Source organism: Equus caballus, chromosome 7 (genome assembly GCF_041296265.1).
Source record: "Equus caballus isolate H_3958 breed thoroughbred chromosome 7, TB-T2T, whole genome shotgun sequence".
NCBI classification, from domain to species: Eukaryota; Metazoa; Chordata; class Mammalia; order Perissodactyla; family Equidae; genus Equus; species Equus caballus.
Window position 1 is genome coordinate 55,689,679 of NC_091690.1, and position 21,267 is coordinate 55,710,945.

A 21,267-nucleotide genomic window follows, 5' to 3' on the forward strand; every position below is an offset into this window, starting at 1 on the left:
ATCCATCTCTTGGCGCATTAATATCACAGCTTCGGGGGAGGGAGGGACGGGTGAGAAGGGAGAGAGGCCCCTTTGACAATCCCTTTCTCCGGCTGGCCAAGAGACCAAGTCCAGCCAGAAACTAAAAGCACAGACAGGAGACCCCACTCCCCACCTATGTGAGCCCTGGATCTTGAGCAGGAGAGCTTCAAGATGATGATACGATGACAAGGTGATGCTCCAACCCCCAGTCAATAACGTGGGCCTTTCCTACACGCGTTCACACAGGGCTGGTGGGCCTGCCCTACCTGCCTACATCCAGAGCAACCACATCCCCCACACCATCTTCCATCTCAGCTCATTGGAAACACATCTGCCAGGGAGACTTTTCAGAGGTTATCAGGAGCGACCCAGAGAGAGGAGCTGAGTGCAGTAAGTACTGCGCCTTTGTGGCTCGGTGACTGGGCCCTTCCCCTGGGGCCTCCTGGCAGGGAAGGCAGTGTTGGCTCTTATTGGGGGAATTTGAGCCACTTTGCCTAGCCTGGGGTGAGCAGGAGAGAGGTGTGGCCAGACAGGAAGACGGGAGCCCTGTGCCTCTCAGAGTCCAGCCGTTGCACTGAGGGGCCTCAGAGGGGCCTGGAAAGTCTCCAGACTTCAGCCTCTAAAGAAATAAGGGACTTCCTCGCCGAGGGGTCTTCACAAAAGAGTGATCCACGGTGGTTAGATGCCTGAACTGTCCTGTAAGGTGGGTGCCTGGGACTTATTGCTGTCTGACGTCTGTTGTGTTCACCTCGTGCCTCCTGAAGTGTGGAAGGATCCAGAGCCCTCGCAGAAACTTCTGGCAGCTGAGCTAGAAGTTTCTCTCGAACTGCAACACGGCCCACAGGGCCCCTTCACTACTGCCGGCCGGGCTGGGCTGGAGTGCCTTGCCCAGGAGAGGCTGCCCAGTGTGCCTGGGCCCCAACCCCCACAGACCAGGTACTGGGTTGATGGGTATGTCTGTGTATTTCTGCTTAAGGATGGGAGGATTGGTGTTGAAAGCAAGTCCCCACAGCCTGGTGCTACCCAGCTGGCCTAAAATCCTCAGGGCAGCAACCACACTGCCCAGACCCAAACTTAGGGTATAATTGTCTGACAAGTATGAATATGAATATATGGGGAGCAGGCGGCAGATTATTTGATATGAAGTCTTTGATCAAGGAACTCAAGGGCTTGTGATTTTCCCACCTGTTGAGCAATCTGAGGCCAAAAGCTGTGGGAACTGGATAGACTCGGAAGACGAGCTGCCCCATTACAAGCTGTGTGACCTCAAACAAGTTCCTTAGCTTCTCTGGGCCTCAGAACGTCCAGCAGCAAATGAATAAAATGGGTGTAATAATCATGTCTCTATCACTAGACTATTGAAGAATCAAATTTAGATAATACTTGTGAACATGACTGCGACTAGTTTTGCTACTATTTCCAGCTACATAACTACATAACCTTGAACAAGTAATTTCAACTCTCTGGGGCTGTGCTTCCTGGGAAATGATGGGACTGGATTTCCAAGAGTCCTTGGCAGCTCTAACATCCTCTGCTATGACCCAAGAGAACTATGAGCTTCTAACAGTTTTATGAAGGCCAGGCTTGGGTGCTGCATGGTCCCCCTTTCTAAATATGGCCCCAGTCCCTACCCACTCTCCCTTCCTCTCAAGGAGCTCTGCAATTCTCCTGGAGAGCGAGCCCAACTGTGTCGATTGCAACAAGAGCTGTGACATCGAGGTGTCAAGGTGCAACAGGGAGCTTTGGCTTTGGACCTTTTACAGGATATAAGAAGGCTCAACAGCCCTGGATTCTCAGTGCTCCCAGCTCCTGCTCATCTGCCCCAACTGGGAGTAACTAGAGGTGGAAATGAGCAGACCTATGTGAGTATCAGGTCTATTACTCACTGGCTGGGAGGCCCTGGAATCTTGTTTCACTTCTATAAGCCTGTTTCCTCCTGGAGCTATGACGCTATTCCCTCATGGGGACATTCTTTAAGATTAAATGAAACAATGTCTATAATGTGCCTGGAGCAAGAAGCAGTAGTTGTATGTGTTGTTACTGCCCATCATCAAAGACTATTTCCTGTTAAGTGTTAAATTTTCATTATCACTACAGTCAGTGACCATAATGGGGATCGATGCCAGCAGTTTCAGTCTCCTTCAGCCCGACAAAGGAGGCAGGGGCCGAGTCCCATTCAGGCATCAGCTTTCTGCAGCCCTGAATTTGGATATCAGATAGAAATAAGACCCCAAGCATTATCATCCTGCTTACGCCACTGTTCCTTAATAACTTTGACTTTTCTCTGGGCATAGAAAGCTAAGGCCGGACATTTCTCAGGTTTGTTCCCAAAGAGAGGTCCCTGACTCTGCAAATTGCTCCAGGTTCCCCCATGGGAAGGGGCAGTGGTGGCACCAGGCCTCTGTGTCTGGGGACTAGTGAAGTTAATGAGCTGCTATTTTTGAGCCCAGTAGCAATCTCAGCATGAATCTGAGTCGAGAATGGGCACAAAGGGGCATTAGGAGAGCGCCACCTAACTGGAAACAGGACCGCCTCCTCGCATCACAGGGGCACGTCCCATATGCTTCTCCTGCCTCCTTCACCCAGCAAATAAAATACTGAGTTTCCTCTAATCTATTTATGCTCAGGAGCAGCAAGGGCAGAGAGAAAAATAAGATGCAAAACTTTTCCCTCTTTCCATGTGCCTCCATCCTGGCTTCTCAGAAATCTCCAGGCTCAATAAACTCAATTGACAAAGATAGTGAAAAAGGAAATTTTCCACAGAAAAAAAATGAGAGGCCAAGATGATTCCAGTCCCCTTGGTTCTTTACTTTCCAGATACCACACACCGAGAGCCTTGTTTGAGAATGTATTATGTATTATCTTACTTTTATCCTCTCAACAATGCCACAAGGTGAGTGTTCTTGTCAGATCCATTTTACGGAGGAGGAAATTGAGGTGAGAGGATTAAATAACTTGCCCAAGGTCACACAGCTGCTAAGTGGCGGGGCCCGGGTTGGACCCGAGACCTACTTCATAATCACTAGGGGAATTCCTCTGGGAGCCGATGAAAGCCAGAACAGGGTAACAGCAATTTCCTAAACATTACCTCAGTTCCCTCAGCCCTTTAAAGAAACCCTATTGAACATCTACTATGAGCCAGATGCTTTCACATTGATCATACTTTCTTTAGTCCATATGCCAGCCTCATCTACAAGGTCAATATTTTCTCTGCTTTGCAGAGGAAACTGAGGCTCAGAGAAGTCAAGCAGCTCCCCAGGTCACACTGCTACCAGTGGCAGAGCTGGGCTCGGCAGCTTGCTCTTGGGGCTCTGAGGCCCGAGCACTCTCTCCCGACGCTGCAGTGGCTGGAGCAGGCAGCTTCCTGGTATTGGTTGTTTTCTCTCTCCCTTCCAGGGAGGATTCAGCATGTGCTCTGAGACGGGCTCCAGGTGCACGGGCATGCTGCTCTTGGCCTTAGCCACCGCAGCCATCATTGCCAACCTCCTGCTGTACTTTCCCAATGGCCAGGTGCTGGAGCCGGCCAAGATCACAGACTTGGTGTGGTTTTTCCACGGCTTTCTTGGAGCTGGACTCTTGGTAAGAATGAGGCTACCTTACCTCCTTCAACTGAAGGGCATCCCTAAGCTTCCCTAGGCAAAATTACAGGGTTGGCAAACTTTTTCTGAGAAGGTCAAATAGTAAACATCCTTCAAGTCACAGAGCAGTCAACTCATCTTGGGGCCACCTTCCCTGGGCTCCTAGAGCATGGCTGGCTCCTCCTCCTCCACACCCCACAACATGTGGGCCATAAACACCCTCTACATTGGCGCTCGGCACATCACGCTGCAAGTATCTGTTTATGTGCCTGGCTCCCCCATCAGGCTGTGAGCTCCTCAAGAACAGAACCCAAATCTCATCCACCTTTGCCCTCTAAGTGACTACCTAGCAAAGTGTCAGCTTAGACTAAGCTTAATACCTGGCTGCTAATTGTGTGAAAGATACACATTATAAAAAGCACAAAAACTGAGTATTTGTCAGGCTCATCAGGCTTCAAGATGAACATCTTGAAAAATAAATTGTGTAGCTCCATCCAAGCTTCCCTAGGCAAAATTACAGGGTTGGCAAACTTTTTCTGAGAAGGTCAAATAGTAAACATTTCCAACTTTGTGGGCCATGTGATCTCTTGTTTCAATACTCAATTTTAATGTCATAAGACAAAAGCAGCCATAGAGAATATGGAAACAAATGGGCACAGCTATGTTCCAATAAAACTTTATTCATAAAAACAGACATCCTGCTGGATTTAGCCCACAGTTTGTAGTCTGTTACCCCCTGAGGTAGACACTGAGTGTTTTCCTTCCTTTCCACCTTTGTTTTCATTTGGCTCCTCCTCTCCCGGGTATCCAGTGCTCCCTTATGAAAAAATCTTTTGTTTATGTGATGCCAGGCACTGCGTAGGTGCTCAGCTAACAGACGGATGAATGCACGGTGCATAAAGGACCCTTAGAAAAAGGTGATCACCTCCCTTCCTGTTTCTTCTCCCCACCCCGTAGTAGATGCAGTGATGTCTCACGTTGCACCCAGTGACAACCGCCCCTCCCATCATGGCAGAGGCTGGGTCTTCCTGTGCAAAAGCACATCTAGATCAGCAACACCTCGGCAAAGGTCGTCCGTCTCAGCTCAGAGCCCTTCCTGAGAGGCGGCACAGACCTAGGAGTCTAACAGACCCTGCTCAAGTCATGAGTCTGCCCCTGACCTGCCGTGCCACCTGCCTGAGCTTCAGCAAAAGGAGAATCATACCATCTTACGAGGAGGTGGAGCACATTAAATGAGATAACATTTATACCGCGCCCCACACACAGCTGGCAGCCAGTAAAACGCAATCTGTCCTCTTTCCTGGCTCAGATTACCAGCTCCTCCAGCTTCTCTACCTCCGCAGATCCAGCCAAGCACCTACCCAGCTCATTTCTGCCAGCTGGGTCTGCATTTCTCAGCTCCACCGCCAAGGAAATTCCCTAACTTATCCTCCCTCTCGTCATCTGCAGAACATACAGGAACATCAGCACCCAACTTCTCTTAAGATGTGCATGAGTAAATACAGCAGCTATTGAAAGGAATCAAGCAGCTTGAGGAAATTTAGTTTCCTAATAGCAGGCTCTCAGACATTTATTGAAAGAGAGTGACCCAGAGGGAAAACATTCCACGGTCTGAGGAGAGCAGAGTGGAGCCTGGCTCAGGCAGGGACCAGACACCCTGTCTCCAGAGCATCCCTTGTTACCAGCCGGCTCATCCAACCCTCGCTCCAGCTTTCCAACAAAACCTCCAGGATCTCCCAGAAAGATGGTTACATTGGATCTTCACAGCGAAATGGAGTTAAAATAAACAGGACCAAACCAGTGCCTGAGGCAGGATAAAGCAAAAACCGATGAGCAGGTCCTCCTTCTCCTCTTTCTTTCCTTTCTGTTTCATTCATTCTTTGTTCAGCCAGTCTTCAGTGTCCACTCTACACCTTTACACATGCCTGGCTCTAGGGTAAACTGAGGCAGTGGCTGTGGGATTGGAAGAGGAGAGTGCATTGGAGTCCTATGAATGGGGGTAGTGGGGCAGCAAACAGCAGTTCAGCTTGGCTCTGGCATTTTGGCCCAGGCACCTAGGGAGATGGAGGGGCATTCTCTGAGGCAGGGACCTCTGGGGGAGCTGGGAGGGAGGCAGAGGTTGAACTCCATTCCACATCCCCCTGAGGGATCGGAGGATGGTTGAGCAAGGACTAGAGACCAGGAGACAGATGAGATTGAGAGGACGGGGAACCCCAGGAGTAGTGGATTTGTCCAGGGCTCATGAACAGAATGAGAGGAGAAAGGAACCCAGGTCAAAACCCAGGTGACAGTGCAAATTGAGAGGTATGCAGAAAGGGGGAAGCCTGAGAAGGAGACTGAGAAAAAAACAGCTGGAGAGAGATAGGCAAAGCAGAAAAGAGGAAAGTGAGAAAAGCTGAGGAGGGAGAAAGTTCCAAGAAGGCGTGAGGAGTGGCCGTGTCAATTACAGCAGCAGGGACACGAAGCATCTGATGCACAGGCAGGGGCCTGGGGGTTCTTGGCAAGAGCAGTCCCAGCGGGGAGACAGGGCTCCAGACTGCAGAGGGCTGAGGAATGAGTGCAGGTGAGGAACTGGGCTCCAAAAGGAGGAGGAAAGGATAGTAGGCCGAGCCGCCGCCCTGGTGCAAGAAAGGCCAGCACAAGACGTCAAATGCCGCAAGGGACATTTGCAGGCAGTAACAGGCACAACCACTCATTTAGCATCAGCTCCATGCAGAACACTGTTTAAGGATGTATAGGGGATAAAACCAGAATTCACAGTCCTGCCCTTTAATAGTAATTGTAACGGGCATTTGCATGAAGGTTTAGAGTGTATTAAATGCTTACACATATGATTTCATTTGCTTCGTGTAACAACTTTGTGAGGGGGAATTGTTATCTCCATCTCACGGGTGAGGAAATGAGGCCCAGGCAGGTTCAGTCATTTGACCACAGCCACACAGCTAGCACGGAGCAGATTAGGACTTAAACACTGTCTGAGTCCAAAGCCTGTTCTCTCTCCATCTCTCCACCGTCTGATGCCGCATGTGCACACTCAGTGCAGGCCACGGGGAAAGACGGAAGCAGGAAGCTGAGCCAGCAGAGGCCTGCCCCACACCATGTCCTGGCGAAACAAGACGTGCAGGAGCCTGGGAGAGCTGCTGCAGACAGTGCTGCTGTTCAGATGAAACAGAAAACCAGGGCCACGTGAGTCATGGCCTCCCCTCTCTCCCCACCAGGTTGACAGCCACTCGGGAGCTGAGTTTCTCCAGCAGTCACGGCCACGGTGGGTACAGACATGTCCAGCAGCACATCGTCTCCCCAGTCAGGGGGTCCCCTGCAGCCTCCCCCTATTATTGCTGGAAAGCAGCCTCGTGACATCAGCAAGCTTGTTGTCTCAGCAAAGTCAGTGCCAAGAGTAAAAGCTCTCTATTTTCATGGAGCCACAGGCCAACCCGGAACTCTGGTCCGGCTTCTGTGCTTAAAACTGGGCATCTGGGACAAGCATACCATAAATCGAACGGGGTCCTCCAGGGACTGAAACAGAGCTGCAATTTCTTTTCATATGTAACTAATGACTATTTTCCAGCAATATCGTTTGCAGACTCAGCAAGACCATTAGGAGGGACAGCTTAAGACTAGTTAACGGTGTGGTTTGAGATCACGCAGGTGCCTGATTGGGGAAAGAGGGGCTGAAATAGGTGGGAGTCTGCCGGACTCAGCAGAGACGGTTCCTATGCTCCTTCAGACCAAGGAGATGGATGGACAGACACACAATAATTCAGCCCCGTGGGGTGAGTCCCTGCTCCAGTGGAGGCCTGGGGTCAGCAAAAGAGGAAACAATTAACTCTACCTTTGGGAACCAAGAGGGGCATCTCGGAGAAGAAGGTGTCTGAGCTGTACTGTACAGAATTAGTAGGCACTCACCAGGCGGAGAAGGGAGGAGGGCGCTCCGCGCAGAGGAAGCAGTCTGTGCAAAGGCATAGGAGCAGCGCAGAGCCAGAGGCGTTCACGGAAACTCTGCAGCCTGGTGTGGCTGGAGCCAGAGCTGCTTCAGTGAAGAAGTGATAGGAAATGGTGTTCAAATACCAGCAGGGACAAAATTCCGTATAACTTTGTATACCATGCTGATGAGACAGTTCTGACCTTTGAGTGGTTCCCCTGCCAAATATTTATTGAGCACCTGTTATGTGCTAGCATTGTTCTAGGCGTTAGGGACACAGCAGCGAAAAAAAACAGCAAAATTTCTGCTCTCCTAGGGCTTACATTCCAGTGGGGGAAGAGGAAGACCACAAACAGCCAACTGTGTAATATAACATCAAATGGTGAGTGCTAGAAAGAAGATAGAGAAGAGGAATAGATAGACAGCAAAGTGCCATCTGAGGAGGTGGTGTTCCAGCAGCCACTTTAATCGAAGTGAAGAATAGGCCATGTTGATATCTGGGGGAAGAGCATTCTAAGCAGAAGGAACGGCACATTCGAAGGCCCTGAGCTGGAAACGTGCTTGATAGTTCCAGGACCAGCAAGAAAACTGCTGTAGCTGGAGCCAGGTAAAAGAGGTTTGGCAGAGAGTCTGGGAAATGAGGTTAGAAAGAGAAATAAGTAGCCACTGGAATTTTTTAAGCAGGAGAGAAGTGCAACCAGGTGCCATCAAGTTACAACAATCCTGTCCACTGCATTCTGACCCCCACCTGGGAGCCTGGCTTGCTCTAAGTACCAAGCTCTGCTCCCCGCAAGGTGCTTGTAGAGACTCTCAGCACCCACTCTTCTAGGGCGGTTCCAACAGCTCTCATTTGTCAGCCCCAAACTTGTACCCACACCACACAAAGTCTCCAACTGGTCCTCCCATTTGACTCAGGGCAGCTTTGGGGCACCAAGGACCCAACATAAGAACAGAAGAATCAGTAATTCCTGGTGCCAGAAGGCTCCATCAGAACTAGAAAAAGAAACTCAAAAGAGAGAGCATTGCACTGTCTTCGGGATACAAGTGTACAGGGACCTGAGGCCCAAAGTTGCCCAGAGTCATCCCTCCAGGGAAGCCAGGGGTCCTGGACCATCTCTTCCCACCTGGGAGGTTCTTGTCAGCTCTGATTCCCAGCACTTAGTTGCCTACAGATGACTTTGAGAATCTGAGATTTTTGTGAAAATACTTGATTTAAAGAAATATGTTTCACCGAATAAGTGGGAAGTACACAGGCCCATCATACTAGTCAAGCTTTTCTAGAAAACTTTAATGTGCTTTATTCATGCAATAAAACAGTTCAGACACACAGTCATTTTGTAATTTGCATGAGGTCTGCAGGAAGCATCAGCAGTTCTGATCTTTGAATAGGCTTCTCCCTTGGGGTTAAGAATTCAGCTGTTTGGCCTAATTCATATCAGCGTTTGGAGGAAAGAAAATAAGGAGACCAGGACAGAAAAGGGAAGGAGAGGGCTGGCAGGCTCTTAATAACTGTCTTCCTCTCCTCTCTCACTTCCTCTGCCCCTAGAGCAAGAAAAGGCTCCCACAGCAAACTTCCCAATTGAAAGGCAAAAATCCTACTCTGTTGAAGACATCTCGGAACTGAATTCTTGAACTGGAAAGAATCTTAGATGTCAATATTGTAATTCCCTTACTTTATAGATTTAAAATAGAAGCCCAAGCTAGATCCAGGTCATCGAGCTAGTGTATGGCACAGCAACATTTGAATGCAGATCTCTGGGTTCTCATCTCTTGACGCTTAAAAGATGCCCAAGACAGAGGACAGTGGCAGCTCAGAGAGGCAGTGCCTTTGTGCGGTGAGTTCTGGCCATGGTCTGATGGGCAGCATTGCAGATCAGGAACTCTGTTTTGTCTGGGCACAAAGTAAAACCTCTCAAGGACCCTGAACCACACTAACCAAACTCATCAAAGCTTGACTGATAAATCAAAATGTCACTGTATTTATCTCAAGAAGAAACACTCCTGCCAGGAAAAGAGAAAAAAAATGCAGGACCTCCTCTCCCCTGACTCCATGGGAAGAGGCATGCAGAGTGGTGGGAGCCAAAGAGAGCTGGGTTTGAAACCAGGTTCTCCCGCAGGCCAGCTGCGAGATCTTAGGCAACCCGCTTTGTCTCTCTAAGTCTCAGCTTCTCCCTCTGTAAAATGGGGCTATCAATAGTAGCCCCCCACTATGGTTATGATGAGCACTGTGTGAGATGGCATAGAAAGGAGCCAGTCCCTAGCCTAGCTCCCGGCTGGTGCTTGCACAATGGCAGCTCTGAGAGGACTGGAGCAAGGGGGTGCTAAATCATCCTTGTACCTAGTGTTAGGGCATTGTGGTGGTCAGATGCACTCATTTCCACTAGAGAGAGAGCTGATCACAAGGAAAGCTCAGCACACTCTTCCCCAGCACAGTGGACACACTGCCAAGTCCTAAAACTATGGTTCTCCTTCTACTAGATGCCTTCTAACTGCCCTAGCCCTCATCAAGGCTCCACCAAGTTTGCAAACCAGCTGGGAGTTGACTCAAGTTTGTTTTGTGCAGAGTCGGTTTGTTTTGCTTTCGAGTGAATTGGATACCTTTAGGAGGGGTGTGCCCCTTCCAGTTTCCCACAGTCCCCACCGCTCCCTATTGTGTTACACCAGGACACTTTTTCTTGCTTAAAAGTACCTGCCTAGCCTCTAGAGGCATGTGGGTTTGCACCTCCCACCTCAGACTATCAGGTGAAAGAAGACATTGGGTAGATAACAATCATCTTTAGCAGGGACCACATACCAATCATGCATTCCCCGGGGTAAGTCTTGGTCATCTTGGTGACAACTGGGGATTTCCCAGATGCTTGCATCAGCAAATGTATTTACCGACCATGGCTCAGGTGAGGTGATTTTTTTCATAAAGTTACATTCATCCATCACGTATTTATTTCTTGTTCCTGGACCATGGCCCTATCCTGGCAGTGTTCTTTCTCCTACCCCACACTGCCAGAAGAATCATGGGAGAATGTCATCACAAACGTGACCACCGTATTATGGGGTCCTGAATCTGTGTGGGGCTCTGTGAGAAGAGCTGCTGACCCAGAGCTCAGTGCCTAGTGGGGAGAAGGAGAATGCAGTGCTCAGAGCAAAAGGACAGACTGGCAGGCAGGAAGGAAGAATTCATTTTGCCTGGTGGACGTCACTGAAAACTACAAAGAGGAGGTGTTAGTTTCCCACAGCTGCTGTAACAAATTACCACAAACTTGGTGACTTAAAACATCAGAAATTTATTCTCTCACAGTTCCGGAGCCAGAAGCTCTAAGTAAACGTATTGGCAAGGCCCCACGTTCTAGGTTCTAGGAGAAAATCCATTCCCTGCCTCTTCCAGCTTCTGGTGGCTGTTGGCATCCCTTGGCTATGAACACATCACTCCAGTCTCTGCCTCCATCTTCAGTGTCTGCCTCTGCCTTCTCCTCTGTGTATCTGTCTCTCAAAACTCCTGCCTCGCTCTTAGAAGGACACATGTGATTGCGTTTAGGGCCCATCCAGATAATCTAGGATAAACTCCTCCTATTAAGACCCCAACTTAAGGGTCCGGTCCGGTGGTGCAGCGGTTAAGTGTGCACGTTCAGCTTCGGCAGCCCAGGGTTCGCCAGTTCAGATCCTGGGTGAAGACACGGCACCGCTTGGCAAGCCATGCTGTGGTAGGCGTCCCACATATAAAGTAGAGGAAGATGGGCACAGATGTTAGCTCAGGGCCAGTCTTCCTCAGGGGAAAAAAAAAAAAATCCCAATTCAAGCATATCTTTTGTCTTATAAGGTAATATTCACCGCTCTTGGGACTAGAAAGGGAATATATCTTTGGGGGGCATTTGTTCAGCCTACCACAGGAGATAACATTTGAACTGGCCTTTTGAGGGTGAAGAGGAGTTTACCTGATGGCAAAGAATGAAGGGCTTATTCCAAGGCCCAGAGGCAGGAAAGTCCTGGGTCTACGCCAGGAGCCATAGACTGGTGTGTCAGGAGGTCTCAATGATGGAAGAGAGGCGAGGCTCTGGTGGCGGAGCAAGACCAAGGCATGAGGGGCTCATGTACAATGTCCAGGGCCTGCATTGTATCCTACAGGCCATGAGGAATCATTAGACATAAATAATAGTTAAATAGAGACACAATCAAAACTTTATTCCCAAAAGGTAACATTCCTTTTATTACAAGAGCATTTTCTTTGCCACAGGTGATGGTGCCAGCGCTAATGTTGCTGAGAGGAGATGGAGACGGCTGCTGTGCTTACAGATGTGGGGTAGGTACTGTGGGGTCTATAGAATGTTTAAGCTGCCACCCACCCTCACCCCCAAAGGGTGTATTCCTAGGCTGTGTGCTTTCTCTCTTCGAAGGATAGACTATTGACCAATATCTAGTACTTCTAATACCCTCCTTGTAGAGTGCAGTGATATTATGCAAGGTTCTAGCCAACAGAGACGGGGTTGCTGCATGAGATCGCAGGAAAAATGAACCTGGTGAGCGTGCAAAGAAAGCCATTTGCTGTGGACACAAAGCCTACCAGCTTTGGTAGACCAGCCGGCTGGGGTTTGGCTGTTTGTGTTTCTACCTGCCTGTCTGTCAGTGGGAAGGTCAAGGACGCTCTCATCCTTTGGCTTTCCTATTTCCCCAGCAGCCAGTGAGGTAACACATAGAACTGGTATGCAAGCAATAAAGGACATTGGAAATTGTATTCTCAGAAACACTGTCACAGATATTCTCTTACAGTGGCCCGGTGAAGTACAGAAGGCTGACACTCTATAAGTTCATCCCTTATGTATTTATTTTTTGTTCCTGATCTTGTCCCCAATCACAGCAAGCTGTCCACTACTCTTACATTTCTAGTTCATACACCATCTCACTTCTCTTGTCTGCTCCAAAATTTGCCTTTCCCAACCCTTACAGCTTCCAATCAGACTCTCCACAGAGACCTCAGCCCCCAAGTCGCCTGAGGACCATCTCCAAGGTGCTCCCTGAGTCACTCATTCCATTCAGCTCCAGCCATCCCCCTCTCTCCTTCCCTGTGGTGAGAAAGGCACAAAATGGATGTGTCAGGAATAAAAACTCATGCTTTGAGAGAAACAAGTCCCTCAGCTTTGCCCTGGTTCAATAATGCGCTAATATGCCAGAAGGTCACCTTTCCTTGACACTTGCCTCGCTGTCACACTCACTCACCCACCCATCCAGTCAACACATATTTACGGAGTTTGTACACAGCGCAAGGCCCTGTGTTGGTTTCTGACTCAGGCATTAGAAAAACGATTATTCATTTACTCACCCAACCATACAACAAACATTTACTGAACACCCACCACCAGGATGGCAAATAGGTCTCATTTAGAGCACAAACACCAACTGATCAGTCACACCGCTTTAAGAAGGACTCTGAGACTTCACCCAGGCTTGAAGGGGAAGAGTGCTGGGATCAATTACTGATGTCTGCCATGAGTGCAGGTAAGGAGACTGGCAGCACACTTACTTTATGTGCCAGGCAGTGTGTAGGCACTGGAAGTTTAGTGGTGAATAAGTCACATTTCCAGCTCACAGCTTTTTAGTGGAGAATTTCACTCTTCAAATTGCAACTGGGGCAGACGAATGGGCAGAGGGCTTCTGAGCGCTAGTACCTCATTTTCTGTACATTTGAGAAGCAAAACCAGGACAACTACCCAGGCCAGCATGTACAAGAGAAGATTCAGACCCTCTTCACTTTGCCAGAAAACTCAGGGGATGCATCTTTAAAAACCTGACTTCCCACCACCTCCCTCTGCATTGCTGAATTTCTGGCTCTGTTCCATTGCAGATGCTGTTCCCTGTGCTTCTGGCCACACAGGGCACTGCTGGGGCTCTGTACTGTGTGGTCATTTCTTCTCTGGGTTTGCTCAGTGGCCCCTTCTGTGATACAGGCAATGGAAACTACACCTACCCTTTCAGGAACAACACCCTGGAGTGAGTAGCATTCACGGTCTTGGGTCAGTGTCCAACATCTAATGATACAGCTGATGACCACGAAGAGCGTGTGCTCTTGGTATTGACTATCGAGCAATGGGGCCAGGTACTTCCCTTCATACCTAGGGTCTTGTTCCTCTCTCCATACCTGCTCCAAAATCAACAATCTCTAGGAGGTGATTGGCCAAGGCAAGGAGTGCCCATGACTTAAGCAGTCCACCCAAGATATTCAATACAATACCTTGACTTCATTAGCCCCAATTATTAAACTCAATTGAGTATGTGCTGAGGGACTGCTTAGTACTGGTGTGATAAGACACAATCCATCTATTTTCAAGGAGCTCACAATCTAATTGGGGAGACTTAATTACCAAACATGAAGTTGCATAAATATCCTGAATGGCTGGGCCCTATGATACATGTTTTTTTCCTAAAGGAATACGGAAAGAAACCCAGCATCCATTGATTGAGAAAGACCCTGCTTCTCTTCCCATTTCCTGTTCTCTCCCTGGCAGATCTCACCCACCCCCAAAGCTTTCAGAACTGTCTGTCTATCTATGTAAATAATCCCCAAATATCATTCTCTAGCCTAGATCTTTCTTCTGAATTCTTGACCCAAACATCTAATTACCTTCTTGAAACTTCATCTTGAACATCGTATACCATTCAATATTAATATGTCCAAAACCCGTGATGTCCCCATATATCTCCTCTCTCAGTCATCCCCATCCCAATAGATGGCACCTAAAACCTGTGTCATCTTTGACTCTTCTTCTTTCTCACTTCCCACATTCAATCCACCACCAAATCCTGTCAATTCTACCTCGACAACATATCTTGAACCCGACCACTGCTCTTCACCTAGTCTTTCATCACCCCATTCCAAATCTCCAATGCCCCGGCTGGCCCTGTGGCCGAGTGGTTAAGTTCCTGCGCTCTGCTGCAGGCGGCCCAGTATTTCATCAGTTCGAATCCTGGGCGCGGACATGGCACAGCTCATCAAACCACGCTGAGGCAGCATCCCAAATCTCCAATGCCCCTTTGCCTCTGCTCCTCCAACAGCCCTCCAACAAGCATCCCACTTCCATTTTGCCCTTCAATCCTTTTGCCATAGGTTAGCCAAAGGGGTTTTTGTAAAATGTAAAAGTACTGATAAGGCCAAGAAATCTTTGCATGTAAGGAACCTGCAGTCTCACTGGGAACTCAGAAACGGATATGGCTATGGGTGAAGGTAGAGATAGAGGCAGAGATATCAAATAATAGATGGCCCTATGAAATACAGCCTGAAAACCTATTCCATTTTCTCCTTGCCCAACTGGTACACTGACTCCAAATTTCCCTTACGGTTTTTGCCTACACGCTGTTTCTTCTTACACTTCACTGCTCTCCTCTCTGCTGCTGCCTCCTTCAAGGCCAGGTGACTCCAGATTTCCCTGTGAAGCCTTCGCCAGCTGCTCGACACCTCTAGACTTCCTCTTTCTACAATAATAATTATGATGTAACTCAAATGTATAGCAGGCACTGTGCTAATATCTTATGTAATCGTCCTAACCACTCTATGGTATTGATGCTGTTTGTAACCCCATTGGACATATAAGAAATCTGGTGTACAGAAATATTTAGGAAACTTATGTAGAACTTCTTAGTGAGAGAAATGGAATCAGGGTCTGAGTCTGTGGGACTTGGGAATCCAAGCTCTTAACCACTTCTTATTGCCTCCGAAACCTTTACAGCAGTAAAAATCTCATGTCACACAATTTCCCTCTTCTTCATATGCTCCCTTGTGCAGCAATGTCTGTAACCCTAGTGCCTTGCTGAGATGTTGGGCTATTAGAGCAAAAGATGGTGTGTTCAACGCTCCCACCAATGGGCAATAAGGAATCTGCTGTCTTTATGAAGACGAGAGCAGTAAGACCCTTGCGCTTTGTCGTCTCCTGCATTAGGCTAGTGCTTCTCACATGCTTACAAGTAGCAGCTCCCTTCCTTTACGGTCTCTCAAAACCAGGCTAGTTTTCTCCTCTGTCCTGGCAGGGACAGCTACTTATTCAACCAGCCCACCTGGGCCACCTGCCAAGAGCCTGAGCAGATCGTCCTCTGGAACGTAGTCTTGTTCTCCATCCTCCTGGGAATCGGCGTGGTGGAAGCTGTGCTTTGCCTTAGCCAAGTCATCAGTGGACTCTGTGACATCTTCTGTGGCACCTGTGTCCGAAAAGGACAGGTCAGTGCTTCTAGAAGCCGGGAATTTTCAAGTCACTTCCCCCTGACCTGTTCCTCACATCTCCCTCCTGCCCCAACCCCCGACTCCCAGAGTAATCCAGTCACTAGGAAATGCCTTTTGAAACGTAGAACTTCATTCATCACTTTGAGCTTAATTTTCTTCCAGGTGAACATAACCGGCTTATGACCAGCCTTAGAAATCACAGCTGATTGAGAGACGAAGGAGAGTTGCCCAGGTTCAGAAGGACTGGAGTTCCGAGAGGCTGAGAAAAAAGCTCCCAACTTTCTTACCAGGGTAGATTTTTATAAAGGGACCACAGTTTTGACCTTTGCTAGAATCAAGATTGCTGTTTCCCTGAACTGATCTCTAAGAATGATGTAAGCCATCATAGGGCTGTACAAAAATAAAATTTTTTAAAATAATAATATGATAATAGATGCTTAAATGTATTCAGTTGTTACTGTATCGCAGGCCCTGTCCTAAGCACTGTATCTACGTTATCTTAGTTCATCTTATAAAGCAAGTAGCATTATAAAGCCCTCTTACAGATGAGGAAATTCAGGCTCAGAGAGGCTCAGTTCCTTGTCCAAAGTCAGCGAATCTGAGTCTTGAACTTGAGCCTGGTTCCAACACTTATATTCTTCACCACTCTCCAGCGGGTCTCAAAATTTATCACTTAGACACTGGTTCCAAGGATTGTAATAAGTGCTGTTCATTTACAAAAAAAGCAGTGGGGGAGGCTCCGTGGTCAAATTAATTTGAGATACACTGGATTAAAGAAACTTTAATAGGTTTCTTTACTGCAGGACTTGTCAGAACCTTTACAAAGCCAATGTGCATTGCTAATCTCCAGGAAGAGAACAGGCGAATGCACAATTCCCCAGTCTTATTTGATGACCAAACCCTTTTATCCTGGAACAGTTTTTATAGATTTAATATTCCATGGAAGATCCTTTGAGAAATACTGTGTGACTCAGTGATGAGGAAGAAACTACCTCACTCAACCCATGAGAATCCAAGAGACTTTTCCAAACCACCAGAGAAGCAGAAAAATATGGGATGAAATAGGTTAAGGATTTCTCACCTGTGCTAAAAAAAAAAAAAAAAAAAGTTTTGCTGTAATAGCTGGAATTAGAAGTTTTCTCTTCAGGCTTCTTTACTGTTATTGCAACAAACATTTTTGAGAACTCAATCTACTGTACAAGCTACGGCAGTTCCCAGAGAGGCATCCAGGAGGGTCCCTGCCTCAGGAAGCTTGCAAACTAACAGATCCCATACACCTGACTGCTTCCATAGATGATATCCAGGGCCTCTGCTGCCCCATATGGCGCCTGTGTACAAATTAGAAAAAAAAGCAGAGGCTACAGCTTGGCAAATAGAGCAAATGTTTAAAAGGCACCTTCTCCTCCAGGTTGATGCAGCCTGTCTGTATTGGGTTGAATAATGTCCCCCCAAAATTCACATTTAATAGAAACCTCAGAATGTGACCTTATTTGGAAATAGGGTCTTTGAAGATGTAGTTAGTTAAGACGAGGTCATACTGGATTCTGGTGGACCCTAAATCCAACACGACCCATGTCATTATAAGAAGAGAAGAAATACGTGCACGAAGAACAAGGTCATGTGAAGGTGGAGGCAGAGATTGGAGTTATGCTGCCACAAACCAAAGAATGCCAAAGATGGCCAACAGCCACCAGAAGGGAGGACAGGATCATGGAACAGACTCTCTCTCGGAGCCTCCAGCGCCCAGCGGACACCTTGATTTAGACTTGTAGCCTCCAGACCTGCGAGGGAGTAAATCGTTGTTGTTTTAAGCCACCCAGTTGGTGGTAGCTGGTTACAGCAGCCCTAGGAAGCTCATACACAGTCCCCGACCAGGGCGCAGGCAAGCAGGGCGCAGGCTGCAGCTCAGCCCCATCACTCATCTGGACACGCTCCCTTGTGCATGAACAACCTACTCAGCTGAACAGCGCCGCCCTGCAGGTGTCACGAACACCCAACTGCCCTGCTCAGCCAGACTGTTTCTTCAGCTTCCCTCTAGCTCTTCCACTGACACGCGCTCAGACACACAATTCCCGGATGAGAGATGTACGAGCCCGACACTGCGATAGGACCCGAGATTGTTCCTTAGCCTTGACAGCCCTGAGGTTGTCATCCCCGGTGAGGAAACTGGGCTTAGGGAGGGGACGTCTCTAGAAGAGTCGGTCCACCAGATAGAATGGCTCTGTGTGGCCCCAATCCTGTTTCCTGGGAGGGGAAAAAAAAATCCAAAGCAAAAAGTTTTATTAGCTTTTCCCCATTATAATACCCTGTGTGTAAAGTGATGAATTTGAAGCAAGGGAGGAGAAAGGTTTTCTGCGTCTAGCAAAAGTCCCTCTTGTGGTTGTTCCTTTGGTGAGTAAAAGGAACTCGCTGTTAAAGACACCAAATTACAAACATTCGGCGGCCAATAAAGTGGGCGGAGGCGGTGCTGAGCTGCCCTGGGGCGGGGCCCCAGCTCGTAAAGGCGGCAGGGTTAGGCGAACGCGCTCCATCAAGGGCTTTGGAGACCGGGAAGAGCGCCACCAACGTTTGAAACGTGGGGCCGACCATAAAATGATTCATGATTAACCCACTAAAAAAGTATTTATTGCCAAATAGAAAAGAGCTCCCTGAAACTAAGTAGAAACAGTTGATTTTTGAGGCTGACTTAGGTCTACTCTTCAGCAAGATGACAATTATTTTCTGAGTTCCTACAGTGGGCAAAGCAAAGTGCCTGGAGAAAGGAGGGACGGGAGGGCTCTCGGTTCTGGAAGAAAGGGAGGGTGGAAGCAGAGGGAAAAATCTCAGCGCACGAGCGCCCAGCTGTGAGGCAGAAACGAGGGAGGTGGTAATTTCCCCGTCAATCTCCGTGGCCTCAAGCCTATCTCATCTTTTCGAATTCGTTATACTCTCAAGAGAAACCACATGTTTTCCAGGCCAGAGCTGACTGACTTTTTTTTTTCCCCAAACACATATTCTGAATGTTTTAAATTGTTTTTACTGCAGGATACAGCTATGTTTGTATAATATGATACACACGCTGTTGGAAATGGGAAGAAAATAGCTCCCCGGAGTGACTTTAGAAATTCTTTCCATTTTACTCTTTACGCTTTGCTATAGTATAACAATTTCTACCTTTTCTGGAATAAGCCAGAATGACTCTTATAATGATAAAGATGTGTGAAAACATTGATTTTGCCATTTTGTGAAAACCGCCAGAAGACTTTAGCTGCCTGTCATGTCTGATGACACGCTCTTGCAGGTTTGACACCAACTTCAGAGGGACTTCGTGGTTCAAAGGCCCATTGGCAAACCAACATTTAGGGTTTCTTCCGAGTCAAATGGGCAGAAAATAATTTTAAAAGAGGGAGAAGCAGTATGGGGAGTGGAGGGAAAAAAATGAAGCTAACCTGAGTAGCTTTGGAAAATTTAGAAAAAGTTATTTTGGCTAAAAAACTAAGGCTAAAGTCAAAGAGAATTGTCTATAAACACTGCACTCTACAGTTGTTTCTCATGGAGGTCTGAGTTAACGATTGTGAAACTGCTGTGCGTGTATCATGGGGTTGAATGGTGGATGGTGGGGGCCAGGTTTCTCACTATTGGAGAAAGAAGTTACAGATAGGCAAGGAGGCAGGGCTAGAAAATCCATGTAGTCCTGGATTAAAGTCAAGAACATCGCTATAAACTCATTTTTGGCTTAATATGGATACAGATGGATAGTCACCAAAATGCAGATGTGTGTGTATAGGCGTGGGTTATTATACAGACATCTATTTCCTAGCTCTGTTTGCTGAGAGAGCTAGAAGCAATGAGACCCTATTAGCAATGGGCACAGCCAGTGCTCATTATTATTATTTATTAAAAACTAATTTGTTTTAAATTTACAATTTTATGAAATTTATTGTTATTTAAAAAGAAAAAAAAAAGAGGAAAATGGCTTTCCTTGACTAAAAGCCTTTTAGCCTCCGAACCTAGCCAAGCAGCAGTCTAGCTAACCCCCAAATCACCCATATTGGAGACAAACTCAGCTAGCTATTCCTGTGTCTGAGTATCATTGCCTCTCTGTAGTGAGCAGTGGCCTTATCCACAGATTTGGCCTTTTCCTCCAAGGCAGTTTGCTGAGAGGGGGTCTAAAGAAATAACATTTGTCACAGAGACAAGTGCCATGCCACCTGACCCCTGATAAAAAGGCACTTCAGCCTTAAAGTGACCAAGAACATGGGTTCAGGAATCCAACAGCAGAGTCTGATGGGTTCCTTTGTACTGGGTGTTTTCTTGCCCTACTACACGCTGTCACATGCCCCCATACCCTTTTACCCTCCATACAAACAATACTCTGAGAATAATTGATTTGTTGCATGCCTCTGGTTTGAACTAGGTTCCCCCTCCACTCCCTGAATGTATATCCGTCCCTGCACCCATCTTGCTGTCCACATGCATGTCGGGATCCCTCGACCCGGCTGTGATGCAAGATCACCTTATTCATCTGTCTCCCCAGTGCCCAGAGCATAATAGGCTGTCACTAAATGTTTAGCGAATGAATGAGTGAATGTTCCAAATCTGCAAAGGGGCTCAGGAATTGTAATTATACAAAGCAGTTTATACAGACTGAATGCACGGCTCTTCAAAAACTCAGCTTCCTTCTTTTTCTCTTCCTCTCTTTCATCACCCTGGCCCAGACATGGAAGTTCCCAAAAGGAAATAAAGCCAATTCTGAGCAGAGTTTCATTTTGCAACTGTAGTCAAAATGTACTCTGCTCCTCACCACCCATCAGCTGGGGTTTAAATGAAGTTCTCAGTATGGGCCACGCTGTTCCAGATGCAGCATTGTGATATTATGATTTATAATAAGAAATAGATGTTTTGGTTTTCCTCCATTTCTGGCACAGGCTTCCTGAAACCCTTGGAATTTCCTAAGTGAGATAAAGGTGTTTTTTTATTATTAATCACAAGCCCCTTTCAAACCACACCTGAGTTTGCATTAATGAGGTGACTTTTGGAAAGCTCCCAGGATGGGGGCTGGTTGCCAGGGGAACCAACCAGGATTAGAGGATTGGAACTTTGAGCCCCCGCTCCCACCTCCAGCCTCCAGGGAGGGAAGAGGGGCTGGAGGTTGAGTTCAGTCACCAATGGCCAATGATTTAATCAATCATGCCTATGCATTGAGGCCTCCATAAAGACCCTAAAGGACAGGGTTCACAGAGCTTCCGGTTGATAAACACAAGGAGGTGCTGGGAGAGCGGTGCGCCCAGCAAGGGCTTGGAAGCTCCGCACCTCTTCCCCGTACATCCCCTGCGCATCTCTTCCGTCTAGCTGTTCCTGAGTTACATTCTTTTATAATAAACTGGTAATAGTAAGTAAACTGGTTTCCTGAGTTCTGTGAGCCGATCTAGCAAATTAATGCAACCGGAGAAGGGGTCATGGGCACCTCTGACTCATAGCAGGTAGTCAGGAGCACAGGTAACAAGGGGAGGGGCAGTCTTGTGGGCCAGAGCCCTTAACCTGTGGGATCTGATGCTATCTCCAGG

At 47.7% G+C, this 21,267-nt stretch overlaps 1 protein-coding gene across 1 annotated transcript; it reads left to right on the forward strand.

Annotated features, from left to right (window-relative positions):
* Window positions 1-3,429: 3,429 nt before the first annotated feature.
* Window positions 3,430-16,133, forward strand: LOC106783418 (transmembrane 4 L6 family member 1-like). The gene is made up of 5 exons (XM_014741636.3): window positions 3,430-3,600; window positions 11,750-11,815; window positions 13,355-13,500; window positions 15,532-15,718; window positions 15,884-16,133. The coding sequence occupies exons 1-5, from the start codon at window positions 3,430-3,432 to the stop codon at window positions 15,902-15,904; spliced, it is 591 nt and encodes a 196-aa protein (XP_014597122.2). The 3' UTR covers window positions 15,905-16,133.
* The last annotated feature ends 5,134 nt before the right edge of the window (window positions 16,134-21,267 follow it).